At 39.6% G+C, this 22198-nt stretch overlaps 1 protein-coding gene across 2 annotated transcripts in view; it reads left to right on the top strand.

The window, feature by feature from the left end:
• Nucleotides 1–482: 482 nt before the first annotated feature.
• Nucleotides 483–22198, top strand: part of LOC138003534 (techylectin-5B-like) — a 33104-nt gene continuing 11388 nt past the window's right edge. Inside the window, exons 1-9 of one of the 2 annotated variants that reach the window (XM_068849656.1) lie at nucleotides 483–489; nucleotides 1929–2305; nucleotides 3710–3877; nucleotides 5829–5939; nucleotides 6779–6895; nucleotides 9499–9589; nucleotides 10279–10659; nucleotides 11310–11393; nucleotides 20908–21288. In XM_068849656.1, coding sequence (XP_068705757.1) covers nucleotides 21231–21288 — 58 coding nt within the window. In that variant the 5' untranslated portion in view covers nucleotides 483–489; nucleotides 1929–2305; nucleotides 3710–3877; ... (4 more) ...; nucleotides 11310–11393; nucleotides 20908–21230. Of the gene's footprint in view, nucleotides 490–1928; nucleotides 2306–3709; nucleotides 3878–5828; nucleotides 5940–6778; nucleotides 6896–9498; nucleotides 9590–10278; nucleotides 10660–11309; nucleotides 11394–20301; nucleotides 20503–20907; nucleotides 21289–22198 lie in introns of those variants that run through there. The other variant, XM_068849657.1, reaches the window with a different exon arrangement.

Genomic DNA, 22198 nt, shown 5'->3' with positions numbered 1-22198 from the left:
TTTCCAAGGTTGTAGCAAATCGCCCCATACTAAAATGCCGTGAGTTCAAATAAGATGGAAGAATGAAAAGATAATGTAACGTAATCGAAACTTTGTAACCTTACTTTCTTACACACTCCTCATACGTGCATACACCTTACCAGCCTTACTAAGCAGATTATCGACACTCTGGTCACAGTTCAGTAAAGGGTTATACACTTATTTACATATGGCAATGTTAATGTTGTTTGTGTGTTGTTGTTTTGTGGTTTTTAAGATTATGATCCTTGCAAACAATGTCAATGCTGCAAGTGTTACAGCAAACCAGTGGCGTTTTATCCTTCCCAACGGTGCGATTGCGTTTTGTGTAAGCAGCTGCCCGTCTTATCAAGAGGAGATGTGTGCTTTCTAATGGTTCGTACATTCAGAAACTTGTGCTTGCCTGTGCAGAAAGAGATTTGCGAGGACGCGTGCCAACTACACCCACTATCACCCTGGGAAGTTGTACAGGTACAAATATTGCGTCTTTGGGTTTATGAACAGGAGGTAGGAGAACGTGCAAGGAGGACTGTACATCATAATATCTCGCAAAAAGAAATTCATCAAAAAAGCTTAAGAGACTATAGGGTTCAAGAATAAAGTCCTAGTAAAACTCAAGGGTTCCATTTCATGTAAGGTAACACTCGTGCTTTGTTCTCCAGAACCCTTGAGTCAATCTGACTACTGCTGGCTTTGCTGCTGCTGCGACTACTAATACCCTACCACTACCACTACCACTACCACTACCACCACACACCCCACCACACCACCACCACCACCACTACCACTACCACTACCGCTACCACAAAAAAAATAAAAATAATAATAATAATAACTTTATTTAAGGAGGGTGAAGCACATTGATTACTGGTCACCCAGTAGTTTTCATAATGGCCCTCCTATAATTAAAGTAATATAAAAAATATCGATTAATTAATTAACTACCTGTATGATCCACCAACTAAATTTACATAATGAACTGCTAGTATTACAATATTGATTAAATAACTACTAATGAAACTAAAAAGTTTTACAAATCTTAAGCCTACTCCTACTACTACTACTACTACTAATAATAATAATAAATAATAACAATAATAATAATAATAATAAATAATAGGAAGAAGAAGAAGAAGAAGAACAACAACAACAACAACAACGATAAAAAAGATCGACAATGCTGATGAAAAGGATGATGATAAGGACAAGATTCGCAAAGAATATTACAGACGCGTGTGATTGGTGTTACGAAGTGAACTTAATGCAGAAAACAGGATTAAGGGCATTAATTAACACCCTTGCTGTGCCACTGGTGACTTACAGCTATAACCTTATTGATTGAAAGATCCGTGAGATACGGAAGCTGGATACCACAACTAGAAACCTGTTTACAATGCATTATTTTCATACACCACCCGGCCTTCAAGGTGGTCTTGAAGGCCAAGCGGTGTTGTCACCTATTCTACAGTAATCTATTCGTTGTAGACCACCCCCCCCCCTCCCCTGTCTGCGTGGTACGTATAGCCTCTCTATGCCTGCTCAAATCTGATGATATGATGCAGCTGATATGCAAACATCATCAAAAGAGGAAGTCATACTCATCTATATACTCAGTTGTGAAAGAGACTTAGTTACAATCACGCCTCCCCTCGGTATTACCAATCGAAAGAACCAAGCATATTGATTTTCGTGTTTGTACAAATATCAACCAATCAGAGCCTGAGGGTCAGACCCAGATGCTGGCGTCTGCATGAAAGTGAGATTCAAGTCTAAGGTAACCAGAGATTTTTCTCTCTTCGTCGCTTTGCGACTCGTCTTCCCCGCTTCGCAGCTCTCTCGCGGCTCAAAATACCCCTGGGACCAGAGTAATACACAACTTACTCTCTTCATTTTTGTTTTCTATTTTATAGGTTTTCCTTTGCAGAAAGGTAGACATCAGTTCAAGAATCACCCTTCCTGGGCAGAAGATCAGTGTGAAACTATTCAATATGAACCGTTCGTATTTTACCCTCATCAAAAGATCTTCATACAGCTTACTGTAAATCATGTGAACTACTCTGACCCAGCCTATGTCCACGAAGCCACCACTCCTTGGGTTGAAAGTGTGAACAGTACTCAATTCACCGCATGTGTGACCAGAGCAGGAAGAAATGATTACCCATCAGATAGCTTTGCTACTGTGGATTGGGTCGCTTATCAGGGAGCTCCTCCCGGAGGAATTGCGGGCGAGAAAAAGTTTTCTCGTTGGTGGACTGGAACTAGTTGTCAGACTGTCACGTTGCCAAGCGTAAGTAAACCAAGTACATTGATGTCTTTCATCCGCGGATTTCTTGCGTCTATACGAGGAGCGACCTAATGATTGAACATGCTAAAAGTTCTAAAGACAATCCTTCGTCAACCACCAAAGAGGCTGTGCGTGTACGCGCAATTTCGCCACTTATGTCCAGAATTGACCCTAATTAGATGCACGCCCAATTTTGACATCCAACACGAAGTGTCTCTTTAAGTCTAAGCATTTGCTACCAATTTTCAACAATAAGGTAACACTACAGAACACTACAGATTTTGAAAGCGGCCGGTTTAAATGCTTTAGCATACAAAACAATAGTGGTATTGCAGCTAGGCTTTTATAGATTTTTCTTGTAAAATTGGCATATTATGCTTCTAGCATGCACATTTTTTGCCCAAATTATGCTCGTTTTTCCAAATTATTCCACTCTTTCTTAAAATTATTCCTTTTGCAAAATGAGTGAAACAAGTCCAAAAATTGTATCACGATCGTGTAGCAAAACTGTTTCAGTGTCATACGCTCATCTTCTATTGTATTGGTTTTTTTTTATCGTAAGGCAACCGTCTCTGGGTATGTTTACTGGTTCTTGTATGGTCTGCAGAGAGCTGCAAGTTATCGGGCGGCATGGCTATCGCCATTTTGCAAACTGAGACCAACATCATCTAGCAACTTCTGGTTCCCGTCATCTCTTACCAGACTGCCAGCCTCCTAGGAGGGCTGTCCCTCCGTTACTAAACCGTAAATGCTGCTAAAACATGGGACAAAAATGGTCTGAGGCTTATCAATATATACTGATTATGCTAGCACGATGCTACTTGTTAAAAATCAGCAAAAATTATGCTAGTTTCCTCAAATTATGCCAAAAATTATGCTAGCACATTCTATAAAAGCCTTTGGGTTCTTTGATTTTGGAAATGAAGTATAAGCCATATAACTTTTTCAACTCCGTATGCTATCACACCCAACCAATAGACCAAATCGGCTAACTCAATGTTGTACCCAAGTCAAACCCTGTGGAAATACAACGGTTGTTCCAGGTATTTAAATATGAATGCTACAATATACAAAACATCTTTACCCCTGGGAATTTGAGTTTAGTAGCCGATTTAGTCTATTCTTAGCAATAGCGGATTCAAGGGATGGGCCCGTAGGGTCAGGGCCCCACCCATTACTTTTTGGATGTTAAAAATTAAAGCCCCATTAAAATGTATTGCACGTTTTGCAGACAGCAACCCCCCCCCCCCCCCCCTCCCCACCCCCCATCCTTCCTTAGCTCTTGGTCTGGATCCGCCTCTGGATAGCAATTTTTTTAAACAATGTTTCTCACAAATTGCGTTGTCTAATAAGCATATGGGCATGTGTGGTTTACATGTTTCCTTTAATTTTGATATTATATATCAGGGGAAATTCTCTTCACAACCAACTGTCTTCGTAACAGCCGAGCACTATAGATCAAGCCTGAAGCATGATGCAGGCAGTGTCTGGTTAGAAGACGTATCTGCACGTTCTTTTAAGATTTGTATCCGAGAACTGCAGAACTTTGCAGGAGTTCACGACGATATTTCTGTGGTGAGCAGTGCATATTTATTTTGTGATTTAGTGATAAGCTGTCCCGGGTTATAACGATGTTGTTCTTTTGTTGCACATGGCGAAAAATGTTCCTGTTTTAGCTTTTCGTACTTGTTCCACACAAGACAAACAATAACAACAACAATAACAACAGCAACAAACTTAACGACATTTCAGAGATTTTTATGGTTACAATAGGCCTTTTCCGAGTTCATGTCTGCCTCCTCTTCAAAGCGAGTCTAAGTGCGAAGTTTTTCTTATGTAAATTAGATGTCATTCATATGGAAAGTAGAACTATTTACGATAACAAAAACTTCGCATTTAGATTCGCTTTGAAGAGGAGGAAGACGTGAACTCGGAAATGGCCTGTTTTATCAGTATCACGAAAACGTTCGCGTTTTTCACTGTTTTCAAAGTCATGAATACCGCTAGCTGTCCTTTCCTAGTAACGCTCAATTGAGCCAGCTGTTGTAGGACACAAGCTGGTGGGTAGATTGACTTTGAAGGGACTTTGAGTAGAATCTGTTCAAGGGCACCCAACGATTGAATGTCTTAAAACTTGTCAGAATTACCTAAAATGGTTTCCACAAAGCTTTACTGAAGCTCGTTTAGTGAGTTTGTAGCTGCCCTATATACAAAATATTTATTTGTTCGGATGTTCTAGGTTTCCCTGCTAGCAGAGGTCTCTTCTCTTTTTGCGTTCGCTGGGCTGAAGAGTCCTCTGCCATGTGTCAAAACTCACTCTGGTCCAACGTACAGAACCTTGTACGGTATTCTTCAAACTGCATTCCCGTGACATGTTTGCTGACTGTGACTTGAGCCCGCTGTGTTCCACGCATTCCTTTGCAGTTATCACTCTGTTGTTAAGTGAGCCCACACAACATGAAGTATCACGTGAGGATTCGGTCGCTAAGTAACCGCCACGCATGCTCAACACAGTGAGTTTCGACTCATGGCAGAGGTCGCTTTTCACGTACTCGTCAACGCTGCAAACGCAAAAGAAAATAGACCTCTGCTAGGAAGGAAGTTCTAGGGGCACTTCGGGTCTGTAGAAATTTCTAGGTGGCTTTTTTGCCTCGCCGGAAGTTCTATCAGTCATGACAGGTCTGATGACGAACTTTACATCACGGATCATTACGTAGTCGTCCCTTTTTCACCGAAAATTTTACGGGACGTTTGCCTGATAGATGATTCTCGAACTATCTTTGGTGAAAATAATAGAAGCTATAAATACTCCATTTTTATGCTATTCCAATATCATAGTTAAGTCTTACTCAGATCAGTAAAATTGTTGCCTTTTTTCAATGTGGTTTCGAAATGTCTACTCACTCTTAACACCCTTCACTACTTTTCCGAAATTTGTATAGGTCATCGCACGGGCCCGAGAGCAATTGAGGATTAATTTCACACGTATTTTCAAAGTTTTCACAACATTACCAGAAATCACGAAGCGACGAGGGCAATTTAGAAAACGTTTGAAATACAAGTGAAAATAATCTTTAATTGCAAGAGGGCACATTGCGATTACATTTTTATCACATTAAGGGCAAAATTATCGAGGGAAGCCCGTTCAGTGCCGCCACAAATGACAATCAACACGCTCCCATTTGGTTAAAGCTCAATTCAATAAATCGTTGCTATCAACAGAAATAGCGCTTAAAATTTATTTTATATGAGGACAAAGAAGTACTTTAATCTGGAAGAAGATTCTTTTGTAACTTCCCTTGCTCTGGATAAGTAACTGCTAACCAAACAGGATCTCTTGATTACCGAAAGTACCCTGGTGATTAAGAAAAAATGCCTTTCGTCTTAGCCAATCAGAATTCAGTAAATCCAAAGAGGGAGAGTGTCTCTTAATACAAACCATGCGTTCTTTGCATTCCGACAGGTAATGGGAGTAAATTCGAGCAAAAACTGAGTTAATTCTTTCTTTGTTTGTTCTTCTCCTCAGAATTGGTTGGCGTTCGAGACCATACACAGACCGTTATTTACAGAGCATAATAATGTCGGCTTTCCAAATGGGATATTACCATCCAAGAGTAACAATTTCGCTTTTTGCCAGGTGTGAAAACGTAACAATGATAAAAAAAAAATGCCCAGAAGAGGGCAAGGGGTTACCAATCCCATTTCCATGTGCCCATTTCTTTGCAGATTACATTTATTAGTGTCCAAATCTCACTTGTCAACGGAACATTTATCACATTTCCCAGTGTGCAGTGTTATCAGGACCTCCTGATAACAGTACAAGTTCTCTTTCAGCAATAAACATGACTTCATTTGTATATCGTCATCCCTAAACACGTAGTTTTTTAGGAAAATAGTAATCACTATATACAGAAACGTTAAGAAAATTCGCATCTTGAGTGGACTTCATGATTACGGTTGTACAGCGGCAGTACAATTCAAAATGACCATCTTCCAAGCCATTCTATTTGGATGTAACGTGGCCGCTTTTGTGTTAGTTCAAATATAATCTCTCGGAGGCCTGTATGCCTAACAACTACAAGACCAGAACATTCCTCTTCTTTGTTTAAAAGTATCCGAAAACTGAAAAGAGACCGACCCAAACACGTTTCCATGGTACCAAGCATCGATAACAAACCCACAGTCCTTGAATTTCAATGGATTTTTGCTGCGTAACCCTTGTCGAAAGCGAAACTCTTTAATTATAAATGTGGTAAAGATCTACAAGCTAACGTGATCTGATTTTTTAGTTCGACTGCAAAGTGATTGCGGTGGTACTGGGTTTTAGTCTTTGATCCCGTTTAGTGGAGATAAACTTGTTTGTTTTATTTTCGCCAGAAAGACTCTGCACTTTGCAATTGACTCGCCATGAGAGATAGAGAGAGAATTAAGTAAAGACGACCTGTTGACAAAGATGATTTATTTTGTGATTTAAAGGACGTGAATTTTACGCGGACATACAATAACCACCCAACAGTCATACTAACAGCCAAGCATTCTAGCGGAGGAGAGAATACATCGCCAGATTGCAACGGAATTGTCAGCTGGATTGAGGTAGAGATTTAAAATGCGTGTGGGTTTCCAGGGTAGAGAGAGTAGAAAAAAAAGCTCTTTGGGTTGCTAACAATTGCTCAAAATAAGGGACATACCTATAGATTAAGCGCTATAGATTTAAAATGCATGTGAGTTTCCAGAGGTAGAGAGACACTTATGTCCAGAAATGCACACAAAGAGAGAGTAGGGAAAAAAGCACTTTGGGTTGCCTACAATTGCTCAAAATAAGGGACATACCTATAGATTAAGCGCTATAGATTTAAAATGCATGTGAGTTTCCAGAGGTAGAGAGACACTTATGTCCAGAAATGCACACAAAGAGAGAGCAGGGAAAAAAGCACTTTTGGTTGCCTACAATTGATCAAAATAAGGGACACACCCTATCAAAGATAACCCGTAATAGCTCACTACGGTTGAAATTCAAGATTTCTTAGTATTTTAAGCCCAGGCGCGAAACCTCAGAAAAGGGGTCTATTATTTAGCCATGACAAGCTATCTTTTGAACATTACCCTTGCATCATCACCGCCCGCACGAAACTAGTGCCTCTCCCAAACTGCACGTTTCATTGAAAAAGAAACAGGGTCGTACGCTCCTGTCTTGGACTTTGATTTTTCAGTTGGCCTCTCCCCGTTGCGTAGCAACAAGTTTATTATCTTTCCCACTTTCACCTAACACCATTAACAGCAATAGTTGCACACCATATTTTGGCTCTTGATATTTGTATTGTTTTTTTGTTTGTTAGTTATCGTGCGAGAGCATCCGGTTGTTTTGGCTCTAGTTTCACCCGTTGAGAAAAACTGTCTGCGAAACCGAGCCAGCAAGAACAATCGATTGTCCCAGCTGAAGTGGATAAAACAGCCACTCTAGTTTTTTGCCGTGTTTTTTGCCGTATTAAGGTAAAGAACACTCAGCGAAGGATAGGATGTAAACGCTACATGCCAACGTGCAAACACGCATAATTTTAATACCAATCGCAAACAACACGTGCCTTAGAAAATTGCCGATGCTAAAGCCCTGGCCAAACTATCGAACAAAGTTGGATTCAACGCTCCAACTTTGCTCGATCCAACATTGTTCGACCGTTTGGCCACCCATGTTGGATGATGTTCGTCCAACATCTTTTGTTCCATCAAGTGTTGGATGGAGTTTGCTTTTATCAAACATTGTGATCAACAATCTGCTCGACGCAACAAATGTTGCAGTGTTTTGCCGCTCTTCCAACAAAGTCGTGTCCTGAATCGATTGACGTTCGCGCTGCTAGCCAACCACGAATAACTATCTTTATTTGCAACAAACATTGCAGACGAGGATCAAGGGGACATCGTGGAAGTTTATGAACTCAACAGGCAGAAACCTTGATCAGCAAGCATGAAGCAAGGCCATATCTTTGGGACAGTTTCAGTCTCCTAAATGACTATCGCTCACTGTCCAGTTCAATAGCGTTTAAAATTTCAGCAAATTGATCCGTGCTCATTCTCATCATCTTCTAAAGGCTAATTTACCTTGCAGTGAACATACTCTTTTCTACAAGTTCTCTTAACCATTTTTTGGTTTTTCCTAGTTTGAATTAATCCATCATTTCCGTCCTCAAACAGCTCCAGTAGCACAAACGCTACGAGTTGTTTTCGTCTCAGTGTTAGCGCCAACTTGAACTTGAATGTTTCGTCAAGCAAAGTTGGACAGTGTTTTGCCACTATCTCAACATTTGCATCCAATAATAGGGAAGATATCTTTGATGTCACTTATTGTCATTAATGTGCCAAGCAGATCTAGAGCCCCATTGGCTGTCGAAACAAAAAGTATTTTCTTAGATTGTTTGACCAGGGCTTAACGTCCTTTTTCAACTGATCGTTTTTTTTTTATCAGAGTGATACTGCGCTTATTCCGAGGGATGTTAAGCGGCTGACGTCGTCTTTCAACAGGTTAACCAACGGCAACACAACGATGACAATATTATTTTCACGAGTTTGTTCCACATAAGAATACACGAAATATTACAGACGTTTCGAAACCAGTTGGAAGACTCTCGAAAACATTTGATTCAAGCCTCTTGATGCTTGTTGAGTCTTTCAAACCCGACGACTTCGCTCACTTTTCTCAACTCATCTCCCTTCATACTTTCCAACGCGTTGCGTGAAATCCACGCAAAAACTCGCGCTTTGCTTCTTTGAATATGCAAGGTGAATCACTAACAGCTGACGTCACGGAAATTTTTTCTCGGCTAGGTTTCGCAGACGGTTTTTCTCGGCGGGTGAAACTATAGTCGAAAAAACCGGATGCTCTCGCAGGTTATTTGTTACTCAGAGTAAGACAAAAAAGAACCTTGGGCCAACTAACTATCGGATTATCCTTTATAACTTGTTATATTTGAAGTGAATTTAGCCATTCTCGTTCCATACCCCCTTCTTTATTGAGCGGTGCGGGGGGTTGGGGAAAGGGTGAAAGAGTCCTTCGTGTATTAGAAGAATGTTGAAATCATATCTTCGCATCCAGGGCACGCCAAAGCAAATGGAAATGTATTGAAAACGAGGCTGTGATGTTGTATGCATTGCCTTTTGCAGTTTAAGTCACTTTTGGTCATTGTTCTTGTTTTTCCCTTAAGTTCATCAGCAACGCAAGATTCAGAATTTGCGTCAAAGAGCTATTTGTTCAGCGGTTTGACCCACTAACAGTGTCGTACGCAGTGTTAGCAGGTAAATAAGATCTTAGAAGAGTCACGCTGTGTCACGGTAGTGCAGTTCATTTTGTGTTGTTGTACCATTTACGCGTCCCTTCTCACTATACAACTTAACGTTAACTCAGAAATTACTTTTAAAAAGCACAAACCAAAGCTTCGTGACAAAACCTTTAAAAAACTGTTAGGCTGAACAGTTTTAAAAAACCCAAATCAAAATCCATTTTAATCTTCTTCAATTTTGCCCATCCCTGCCTCCTTTTGTATTTGCTGTTTTATTTAAACCTCCCTTCATTGTTTTAAGTAATTATTTTTATGTTTCGCTTGATTTGGTTGTCAGTTTTCAGTCTCTGAATTTGGCTAAATTTCTTGACATAGCCCCTTTAACTGTCGAAGGTACCTAATGGGTTAAGTTGTGCCTGTTCTAGACAGAGCACGCAGCAACATCTCAGTTCCTCTTTAGAAGTAAATTTTTATACCCTTTGCGGACAAAATCAAGCGATCACGACTTAGTTTTGTTCTTGACATTTTTTCCGAGTGAGAAAAAGGTCTTCACTCGATTACTGTCGATTCGATCCTTCTCGTTAAGCAATAAACAAATGGAGAAACTTCTTTTTAAAAATGCAAAAATTAAACGGTGTTTCATCGCAAAAAAAGGAACTTATAGATTAACCTGTCAAATCTGGACGTATCTTTTTTTTTTTCCAGACATCTGCCCTGATAACTGGATCTATTTTAAAGGATATTGCTACCAAAAAGTATCATCCTGTGATTCCTGGAACAATGGCCAGAGCAGGTGTGCCGCATTAGGAGCCAACCTCCCCAGTGTTCACAGCCAAGAAGAAAATGTCTTTCTGCAAAACTTACACAACGGAGAAAATGGTTGGCTTGGTTTGTCTGACATAAATAGTGAAGGAACGTTCGTTTGGAGTGATGGAACTCGATTTGACTTCCATTACTGGGCAACGAATCAACCCAATAACTTCCGTAATGAGGATTGTGTGCACTCCCTTGGCTCACTTCCGGCTCACAAATTCAAGTGGAATGATGTCAACTGTTCAAGCTGCCATAAGTACAGCTGTAAGAAAGGTACGAAGTTAGCATGAAGTGATACGGCTGAGAGTTAGCCAAAGCATAGTCTCTCCTTCAGCTTCCAGGCGAAGGCTTAACTGAACACCCCTCGTCCCCACGAGGCTAGATCGAAGCAAACTGCATTCCGCTCTCGGAGTAAGCCAATCGCTATGTAGTTTTCATGCTCGTGCCGAAGTTCACGTTAAAAATTTCCAGCAATAGACTGACTCCAGTTATTCGCTTCCAAGATGGTGGGTCTTGGAGAAGCGTTGAACATGGTAAACCAGCTTCAAATGCGCTAAAAAAGTCAATATCCAGGTTTACTTATTTATCCGACGAGATCGGGTTTGATTGAGCGTCTGTGGTGTAAGGGAAAGAGAACTAAAACTAGTTGGAACAAGTCTCTGAAGGTTTAGCGAAAGTGAGGTATTTCAAAGCGCTAACTATTTACGTGCGCATCTTCAGAGGAGGTGGAGTTAATTTGTTTTCTTTTCATAACATCTCAATATTTTTAAAAATGTTGAAAATCAATATTACTCTTAGTGCGCGAAGCTAAACAAAAATTCGGCGCCTGTAAATAATAGTACGGCCCTTGAGGTATGCCAGTAATGGTTATTTATTTGGGAACGCTGCATAGTCGTTGATTATATTTCTTTTCTCTAATTTAGATTACGACGAGTGCCAAGGGTTTTCCCACGACTGTCCAGAGTATGCGACCTGCAATAATACTGAGGGATCTTTCAATTGCTCGGGTATGTACTAGTAGTATGCAGTTTAAAATTTTAACTAAAATAGATTTTGCAACGGTTTCAGACGTCATATTGGTTAGGGTAGGGGTGGGGGGAACACAGCTTAAATTATAGTGAATGTATGGGAATGTTACCGATTTTGAACCACTATAAATCCCTTAAGGTCTGACGATTGTGGATAGCGAGATTACCTCGTCTGAGGTTCCCAACTATCAAGAAAACTTTGAAAACTGGCTGGAAACACGGAATTTGGAACACATTCTATTCAGATCAGGTTAATGTTAATTATTGCTGCATTCTCCTGAACACTGACATAACCCTTTACAAGGAAGATTAGCTTTGATACATTTGCATCTGCCAGTACATTCTTGTTTGCAACCACATGTATCTTTTTGAAATGAAGGCTTAAAACTTCGGTCACTTAGTGTTCAGTTAACATAGTTTTGAAATACAAAGAAAAAGTAGAATTGATTTTTGGTCGTAGTAGCACTTTAAAGCATTTGATTGATAGATACTGTTGTTACTGTATCACGTATCAACTGATAAAGGGTGACAAATATGATCATCTCAGTTTTATTTCTCAAACTTACCATTTTCCCCTTGATCCTTCAGAAAATGATCCTTATCTCTATGCCATATCTCTCGCAATAAAGTTCCCGTTCCCGGTTTGAAACTTTCGGCGTCTGTTAAACCCCTTTTTGAATTCCTCCCTTCCGTTGAGGGTGCTGGACACTCTTGTCACCAGCATTTCCAATTCAACACTGTGTGAACCGGACAGTAATACCAAGAATTTCTTTCTGTATTTTCGCACCATTTTGGACAATTGTTTCCTCGATTCTCGCACGTTATACAATTGTTTTCTGCGGCTATTTGGGGTGAGGTAAGAGAATTACAGTCGCTCACAATCAAGACGTTTCGCCCACACATCTTACGAAGAAAAGATTCCTATATAACTTACATATATGTATAACTTGTATATATATATATAACTTATATATAACTTATAAAGTCCCACAAGCATAAAATGTTATGTAGATGTTTTCTCCAAGCAATAAATAAGAAATAGACCACAAATCAAGAGATGGCACAACTTTAGTTTACACCTATATTTCGGCCGCACAAAACGGCCTTCTTCAGGGTGATTAGAAACCGTTACACAAGAACGTTAACTACACGCTACTCAAGCTGCAAAATGTTAAAAAAAAAACATAGCACGCGCTCGCGCATTTGAAAAAGATGAAGCTAAAGTGACACAATAATAAAAACCGACAAACTGTAAGGGAAAAAAAAACCAAACAAAAACAAGTGAAAGAGCGTTCGCGTCCAGATTATCGATAACGTTCACACTAATGATAAACTGGCTGTAAAAGAAGGAGAATGGGCATACAGATTTCAAACGTTGAGACCAGATGGCCTCAACGACAGCGACTTCTTTTACAGCCAGAATCGTGTCACCAGTAAACGGTAGTTACTTATCGTGTTTCAGCTGGGGTTAGGATATGTATATATATATATATATATATATAATATATATATATATATATATATATATATATATATATATATATATATACGTTAAGTAGGCTTGTATTTGCTGTACTAAGAGTGCTCTATACCATGCGGTAGGGCAATTACAAATGAATGAATGAATAATCAGGACACGATCATACTTTTGCCTCTGGTTTTCAGCTATTTTTCAGCTATGCATTTGGCAATTAAAGGACAGCAACACCGACTATACAATTTCGTGGAAAATTCTTTGTCACGCCTCGCATTATACTAACGCGACAAAACGTTGTAATTTATGCATAGCTGAAAAATATTACATCATATGCCAGCCGCAAACAGCAACACTCAATAAGCGCAACGAGTTGATTAGTAAATGTAGACACAATGAGAAATACCTATTGAAGAACGTCAGGTAAATAGGAGCGTGCAGCACGAACGGCCATGTATGACTAAAAAGCGGTAATCTTCAACGAATAAAATCACTCTTGGTTACACACTGATGAGTGCAGGACAAACTAAACGTCCTGTACGAAACAGACCTGTATGAAAACCAGAGGCAAAAGTATGATCGTGTCCTGATTATTCATTATATATATATATATATATATATATATATATATATATATATATATATATTATATATATATATTACGCGAACGCGAATGTTTTTGTTGCTGTCGTCGTTATTTGTTTTTTTTTCCCTTTACAGTTATTATTGTCGGTTTTTATTATTATGTCGCTTTAGTTTCATCTTTTTCGTATGCGCGCGCGCTCCTGCTATGTTTTAAAGTTTGTTATTGTCACGCGAACATTTTGCAGCTTAAGGTGATTCCCTTGAAATTGTTCTACTATCAAACTTTTATTGGAAACTTGGCATAATTAACATTCATGATATGAACATTAAAAAAATGCAATAAAAAAATGGGGTCACCGAGCTTGTTTTCGCGTCAGCAGGCTCTTAAAATGGGGTATTTTTACTGATTACGCGTTAAAAATACGAATCACCTTCATACAGAATTAAGTCTTGGTTATTTGAAAGATACAAAATTTTACTTTGAAAATAAAGCTTCTTTTATTCACATAAGTAATAATGCTTCATTTACGCCGTTTTTTATTGCCTGGTTGTAGGAATAGTGCACTTTTTGGGACAGTTCCGTGGTTAGCTTGAAGTCCTCGCCTTGGCCAAAATATACACCCAGTACGGAACTGTTTTCCAAAAAAATTCATGTTGTACTATCAAACTTTTCTTCTTCTTCAAATATGTTCTTTGTTAGATTGTTCTTAGCAAATACCTGAAAAAAAAAATCGGGGGTCACCGTGCACCGTTTGAGAGAAAAGGAGCATTTATTTCGCTATCGGGCTTAGTTTGAGGGAAACCTCTTGCGTTTTGTACGCGCACGTGCTCATGTGCGCCCGCTAATGACGCGAAAATCGTGCGCAGTAGGGAGGCGCAATGCAGTGCTAAGGAATTACCTTAAAGGCCTGGCCAAACGCACGCAACATTTCAACGCAACATCTTGCAACATCGTTAGTTACAACATGTTGCATACGTCTGGCCATCCTGTTGCGATATGTTGTGATATATTGCAACATGTTGGATGATGTTGGATCAAATTTGAAAACGGTCAAATTTTTCGTGCAACATTTTGGATGTTGCATGATGTTGTAATCGTTTGGCCACGTTCACCCAACATCTCGACCGCCATTTTAACATCGTGTCACGCAAAAGCTTAGAAATTAAACCTTGCTTTATCACAAGACGAAAAACCCTATCAATCTTCAGCTGTTCTAGTAAGTAACTAAACTAAAATCTCAAAAGGATTGATGACATCACGTGAAAACTGAGAGTATTTCGATAGATATCGTTCCTTCAGAGAATGTGTGGGCGAATCATCTTAAGTGTGGGCGAAACGTCGTTAATGTGGGTGAATCACTTTGTAAGCAAATCGTCTTTTGGGCAAAACGTCCGCATACCAGGTAAAACAATGGGACCTTTGAAGACGAGGACTGCCTTTTCTTTACGTCTTCTGGACTAGCTTGGAGCCTCCCTGTGGTTTTAGCAAGCCTAATTTGTACACGGTGACATGATCGACAATTTCACTGATATTCAACTCCGCTTGCAACGGGAGTGTCATCGATTTTTAACCAATCGAGTGCAAATTCGTGAAAATAACCGGCGCCAGGGAAGTGCCGTGGACGTTCGTTTAATTTTGCAGACGTACATGTAATTATAACCAACTTCATTTAACTATCTCACAATCCACTCCAACACATGGACAATTCTCGACGACTTCGTTCACCAAATGCCTCAATTGCTCCGGCTGCTTAATTTCAATAGTTCCACTTTCTACGAGATCGAATTGATAAACAAACAACTGGTATCCACCACTAGCATTCACAACCAACCTCCCGTCGTCACACGGTACATAGTCACAAAGGGATGCCTTTTCCTTTTTTACAGCTACCAACCATGGCTTCCCGCTGCTTCCTACTACTTCGAGACGAATCTCAGCTTTGTTGTTCTGAATATTAACGGCAAGAGTCTCCAGAGGTCTCAACTCGTTGTTCCTCGCTAGAATGTGCGCCGGCAGATTAAGTTTCCCCGTCTGTCCATACAGAAAAGCGATAAAAGTAATTGTCGTATCTGAGATCAGTTCACTAACGATACCTATACTGTGTTTATTGCTGCAAACAACCCGGCGAAAATGTAAACAATTAGCAAAAGTAAGCAGGAGACATACCTGCAATGGTTTTCCGGCATTTGTGTCACGAAAATCCTCCGACATTATTTTAGTTGCTTTGCCGGAAAATAGTATCTTCGTCCATGGCGTTGTTGCCTCGTGTATCAGTGCTTTCAAACACTGTCTCAATAAACTGGCCGTTCGTCTTTTTATTTCTTACCTTGTCATAAGAACACTTTCCTTGCAATGCGGGCAATGTGACGTCATCAAGTTGACACACGTCCACAAAAATTTGCGCGTATCCGCGCGTGCTTATGACGTAAGGGTTGGCGCAATTTTTTCTAAAACACATGGGGTTGCGTGTACCCCGCGCTTACGGTCTCCATCCCTGATCACGAGGCAAAAAAGCCACCTAGGAATTTTTACAGACCTGAAGTTCTCCAGAACATCCGAACAGATAAGTATTTTGTAGGGAAGCTACAAACTCACTAAACGAGCTTTTAAAGGGACACGGTCACGGTCTGCGCATGCTCGTGTAGCATTCTCGTTCCCAGAGCTGCGATCCTCTTGGCCAGCGCCTCGGATCGAGAGCTCTGGCCGGTTCCAATCCGTTCTCGCCACTGATTGGTCAGATGGGAACACAATAAAAATGATAACCGGAAGAAATCGGAAGAGAATGGCCGAAGGGATTCTATTTTGACCTATTTTCTGTTTGCCGTCCTTGCAACAGATATATTACTAGTAACAACCATCCTTTGGATTTATTTGGTGAAAAGACAATTAGGGAGGGAATCGTACGGGATTGAGAAGAGTTTTCTGGTTTGAAAATTTCTGTCGACGATGGTTTATTACCATCGCGAATATGTAGATCTTGCTACGTTACGGTCACAACATTTCAGGAGTTTATAAAGACGGTCGTTCATTCGAAAGCTCAGCACGAGTCGGTTATCCGATCTAAAAGAAGGAAGTCTGTGCAGCAGAGCCCGTCCCTCACCAGGTGTGGGACGCGAGAAAAAAAGGAGCAAGGTCAGCTGGTTATACGTTACGCAGGATTTTTGACTAAGCTCGATCGATTCATGTGTTTACGGTGTAATTATTGTTCATGTGTTTAACAACGCAAAGCCTTGACTCCTTTTGAATATGTCCGTGGTGAGAAAGAAAAGATTAAGCCAACAGCTAACCCGGTTATCGCGTACTTTTTTGTTACATTCTCTTATTGCAATAATGAAATTTGTAAGTATATTTTCTTTGTGTAATATCGTATTAAAGTTGGAACTTGATTCCTTCCATGTCCAGTTTGCATTAGTTATAAGAAAATCATACAACTAAGGTTGATACAAAAGGCTTCAGTTGAGAGCAACCCCTGATGAAAAGGGACTACAGCCCCTGATGAAAAATGGGGATAAAGGGGGGAGGGGGGCTATCCAAAAAATGGATAAATTCCTGTCAAGTTCAATCTCAAGTGATCTTGACAACCTGCATCTTCTGGATAGTTTCTTATCCAGAGGAGAGCTTGAAGGATTCTCCTGCTGGTACATAGCTACTGAAAAACAACTTTTGGGTTCTCATTTTCAGAGAACCCCGTTACATGCTAAATTGTCTCCATGTTACATTGATTGCATATAGTGTCACGGTTAACAGGAAAAATTGGTTTTATCACATATTTTGATAAAGGTGGAATTACCACCATGAATGATTTGGAAAGCTGACGTTCCGAGTGTTAGCCCATCGTCAGAGCGAATGTTTAGTCAGCTAAAAAGAGATCAACATAATTCAGATTGTCCCTGTTTGCACCATAAAAGAGAAGCCCCACATGCATTTTGGACTATTTTGCCAGATGCACCCAACAGGCAAAGGCTTGGTTGAATCTGCTTCAATGGCTATTGCTTAATAGAAAACTGCCTTCTCAAAGTGCTTCTCTTGAGATAAAGCAACCGATCAAAAAGTTATATTTTGTCGTGTTATTTAAGCAGTAGAGGACGTTGTCCATGTTTACATAGCTTCATCTAAATGCCAAGAGCAGTTGAGAGAATTCTTGACAGTTAAGCAAACCCGAGACACAGTCGAGGGTTTGCATAACATACACACCCATATTTCCAACCAGCCAATCAAAAGGTGCATCTGACAACACATAACCAATCAAAATTCATGTGATGTCATAGCTGTGTTTACATACTCTCATCTAAACACAGCTATTGACCGATATTAATGGAGTGCGTTTACTATCCTAATTATTTTATAATTTAGAATGTGCAATGATATTCACACGCAAAATGCAGTGTGCTTCTTATTGGCAATAATAATAAAGTTATGATAACTCTTAGAACAACAAAGTTAGTCATTTATCTTATTACTTTCAATAATTTGCTCAAACCAACAAACTGAAGATGAAGACCATGAATAATAATTAATTTGTGATCAATCATTGTTAAAATTCACATTAAAAATATTAATGGTATTTTGCATCATTTGTTAACTGAATAAAACAGTGAATATATCAAACAACTGTCAACAACGATGAATAGTGGAGCAAAACCTCAGCAGATTTTGAAAAATTGTGATGGAAGACATGGTTTTTGGAGATGCAATTAAGGCAGTTACCCTTAAGGATATCAATGCCCAGTGCAAGAAGCTGTGCAAAAAGAGTGATATAGTTCCTCAGTTTTCCTAGTGCCAAGATGTAAGAACAAGGTGTCCAATGATATATATTTTCTAAAAATATGTAAACACATTAATATTTTTGTGAAATTCAGGCAACTTAAATGACTTCATCCTGCATGTAGTTACATTTTGATCAAGATTTGTCCCCCAACGTCATTATTTTTCATCAGTAGGTTTAAAATACAAAGGAAATTATTGGGAATCAAACAATAATTATTTAGGTTGGATTCATTTTAACTGAAATTTAACTTTGAAGTTCAACAGTTACAGAGTAAATTAACTACTGGGTGCAAATATACAGGTTTGATCCAGTCAGTCAGGAAGCAGGGGTTGCGCAGAGCACTCGCCTCCCACCAATGTGGTCTGGATTCAATTCCCAAACTCAGCGTCATATGTGGGTTGAGTTTGTTGGTTCTCTTCTATATTGCGAAAGGTTTTTCTCCGGGTACTCCGGTTTTACCACATCCACAAAAAACATATTTGATTTGAGTTAATTTCATTAGTTTCCCCAATTAGTTCTGTAGTGCTAAATCCATTGACACTTAAATAAAGTAGTGTTCATTATGATTATTACAAGTTGATAAAAAAAGTATGCATAATTCCTAGGCAACAGACAAAATTGATAACATTAGGACCATTAGGCAGGCTTTTAGCTGCAAAACATAAGAAAATAATTTATTACCAGTATATGTGATCATTTATTTTTAGTAATAAATGCTAATTTTAAGTTTGTTTACTTACGCATTATAATATTATTGTCTCTACTTCAATGCAGCTTAGAACATTTCACATGCGAAGTATTATCACTCGGATGTATTTAACACGTACAGCATTTAATTAAGTGCAACTTGATCCCTGTCGTCAGCTCCTGTCAACCGAACCCTCTTTTAAAATTCAGTCCTCCCTCTCTCATCTTAAAAATTTGATCGTGTATTTGAGGTATTTAACGGCGAAATGACAAGCACAGATAGCTTCAAACCCTCGTACTTCTTTCCTTTCAATGTGATGTCGCTTAAATCTAGAATTTCCATTCCATGATTCAACGCCTCGTGTAAGAGACTTGGCTTGGTCCGCCATTTTGAAAAAAAATTGAGACTGCGCAGAACGATCGGAAGTCCGTGAATCGCGGACTGTTAAATTGGAACCTGCCAGAGCTCTCGATCCGAGGCGCTGGCCAAGAGGATCGCAGCTCTGGGAACGAGAATGGCTCGTGTAGCTGATCGAAACTTGAAAAAGTCAGCCTGACTTTTTCAAGTTACTAGCAATCACAAATTCAAAATGGCGTTTAGCGGAGGATCCGGACATGGCGGTAAACGCTTAAACTCAGAGCGGAAACGAAAGGTCGAAGACAGGGGAATTTGCTTTAGATAAAGATAGCATTTGCTTTATATAAACTTGATTTAATGCAAAATATATTCAGAATTCTTCAACTTACCGATATTTCCATAATGGCGGTCGAGCGTGACAAGTCTCGGAGAGAGTGAATGCTACTGCGCATGTCAGCCCGTGACAGTGTCCCTTTAAAGCATTGTAGAAACATTTTAGAGAATTCTGACAAATATTAAGACATTCGGTCGTTGGGTGCCCCTGTCCGACCCCCTGTAAGGGTAGTGACATTCAATTAATGACAAATTAAGCAAAGTCAAAAGTCTCCTTTAATTAACAAAGAATTGCTAAACTGTCTTTTGAAGTGCGTCACTGCGGATCGAAGAATGGGTATTTTTACCAGAAAGTCGTGAAAAAGAGCAAGAGAGGTCGGATCGAATATTGTGGAAAGTTAATTACTGTTTCACGTTAAGTAAATATTTCCTTATGTTCAAACGGATCATTTCAGTCGCATCTCATCAACACAGAGAAACCATTTACATATATATAAACTCGCAAATTTTCGCGTAATGTTAGCCGCTTTCCTACACAAACCTTCCTGCTACTAATGACGCTACTTGATCTATTCATCCTCAATCATTGCCAACTCTGCTATTAAGTTGGTTGTTGGTCGAACTTCGATCAGTTGTCGAGATGTCTTTTTTTACCACTGTATTTTGCTTTGAGTTTGCGTTGTTCGTCAACCAACCCGTTGCTTTGTTGGAAAATACTGCTGCCAAGCTAAAGACCGCTACTCAGCATTGTAACAACATTTGCTTTTACGCTGGATCATCAAATAAAAAAGGTCGAAGCTATACTGAAAGAAATGAAGATGCAACTAACTCAAATACAAAGTGATATCGACACACTGAAAGGCGCTAACAACACTGTTAAAGGTATGGATAAGCTTGCCGGGATCGAAAATCAGCTGTCCCTCAAAAATGCGCTGTATTGCATTTAAGCAAACGTTAATGCGCAAAAAAACCGTAAAATTAGTGATGACTTAATTAGTCACCGGGCGTTAGTCGCCGAGAACTATTCATTACCGCAGAAAGTAAAGCAAGAGGAGGAAATCGCGACCACGCGCAAGAGAAGGGCAGTCGTGAGAAACTTTTCGGCTCCCACTAGTAAAACGTTGCCTAAAAAGCTTTATATTTCGCAGGCTCGAGCTTAATTGTCAGTCACACGTAAAGAACCATTTGTCTTCCCCATTTTCGGCGCATTTCAGTCCACAAGAAGATATTTCTTTTTCTTACAGTTTTAATAGAATTTTTTCAATGCCTTGTTAATTATTCAAACAGTCTGGAGGAACTGTGCTGAGCTGTACAAATCTGGTGAAAGGAGCAGTGGTGTTTACACAATTGATCCTGATGGTTCAGGGGCCTTTGATGTGTTTTGTGACCAGACAACAGCTGGTGGGGGGTGGACAGTGTTCCAAAAGAGACTGGACGGATCGGTTGACTTTTACCGCGGCTGGTCTGACTACAAACAAGGCTTTGGTAACCTAAATGGCGAGTTTTGGCTGGGACTGGACAAGATCTATCGTCTGACCAAACTGGTGAAGAATACGCTTCGTGTTGATTTGCAAGACACAAAAGGCAAAACTGCCTATGCTGCCTATGATATGTTTGCAGTGACCAACGAGAGGGCCAAGTACCAGTTGAGCCTTGGAACTTACTCGGGTATGTAATTTTTCACACGTCCATCACAATCAAGTTTCTACGATATACACAGCAATTAGCAATACCGTTCCATATAAAAGACACACAACCAGAGCAGTCTTTTTCTATGCTAATTGACACTCTTCTCTTTAGTTTTTAGTTAGTTCATTGTTGCGCTTGTGTAACATAAATGAAGGGTTCAAGATCATCACATCACGGTTTGAAAGTAACTACTGAGAAAAATCCAGGCTTAAAAAAGGGAAATTCACGACGACTCAATTTATTTACTGTGCTACACTTTCTGCACCCTACTAGCAGAGCCATTCTTTTGGTGTTTTCGAGAAAGAAGACTCTGCATGAATCGAGTAAGATCTTTATTGAGCACGCGCTGCATGTTGCCAGGATAATGGCAACATTAGCTCTAACTCGGGGGCTAATAACTCTTGTATCACTTCAATATATCACAAGAGCACTTACACCAGGCTTTTTACAAATTTCCTTAGTTTTACTTGCTTCAGGTATAAGGTTGATCTGATTTACACATTGGTTGACAGGATTTTTAAAATCAACAACACCACCACTGGACGGGAAAAATATCTTCAACAACTATCTATAAATCTTCAACGCAACTCCTTTCCTAATCATCTCATAGATAAGTTCATTGAGGGGTATAAAAACAAATTTTCTTTTAGACCAACTCAAAACAACACTTCTACTACTGGGGAAAACACTACAGGTATTCGATACTTCAAACTGCCATTTGTGGGTGATTTCTCTCTACCGTCACACGCAAAAAAGTAAAACACTTGTTAGACGTTTATTGCAAAGATGTAGACATCAGAATTGTTTTTTCTTCATTCAAAAGCAAATATTTTTTCAGTTTCAAAGATTCTATTCCAGATACACTAAAATCTATGGTTGTGCATCAATT

This window comes from Montipora foliosa, chromosome 5 (genome assembly GCF_036669935.1).
Source record: "Montipora foliosa isolate CH-2021 chromosome 5, ASM3666993v2, whole genome shotgun sequence".
In the NCBI taxonomy this organism is placed as follows: Eukaryota; Metazoa; Cnidaria; class Anthozoa; order Scleractinia; family Acroporidae; genus Montipora; species Montipora foliosa.
This window is presented reverse-complemented; position numbering and strand designations above follow the sequence as displayed.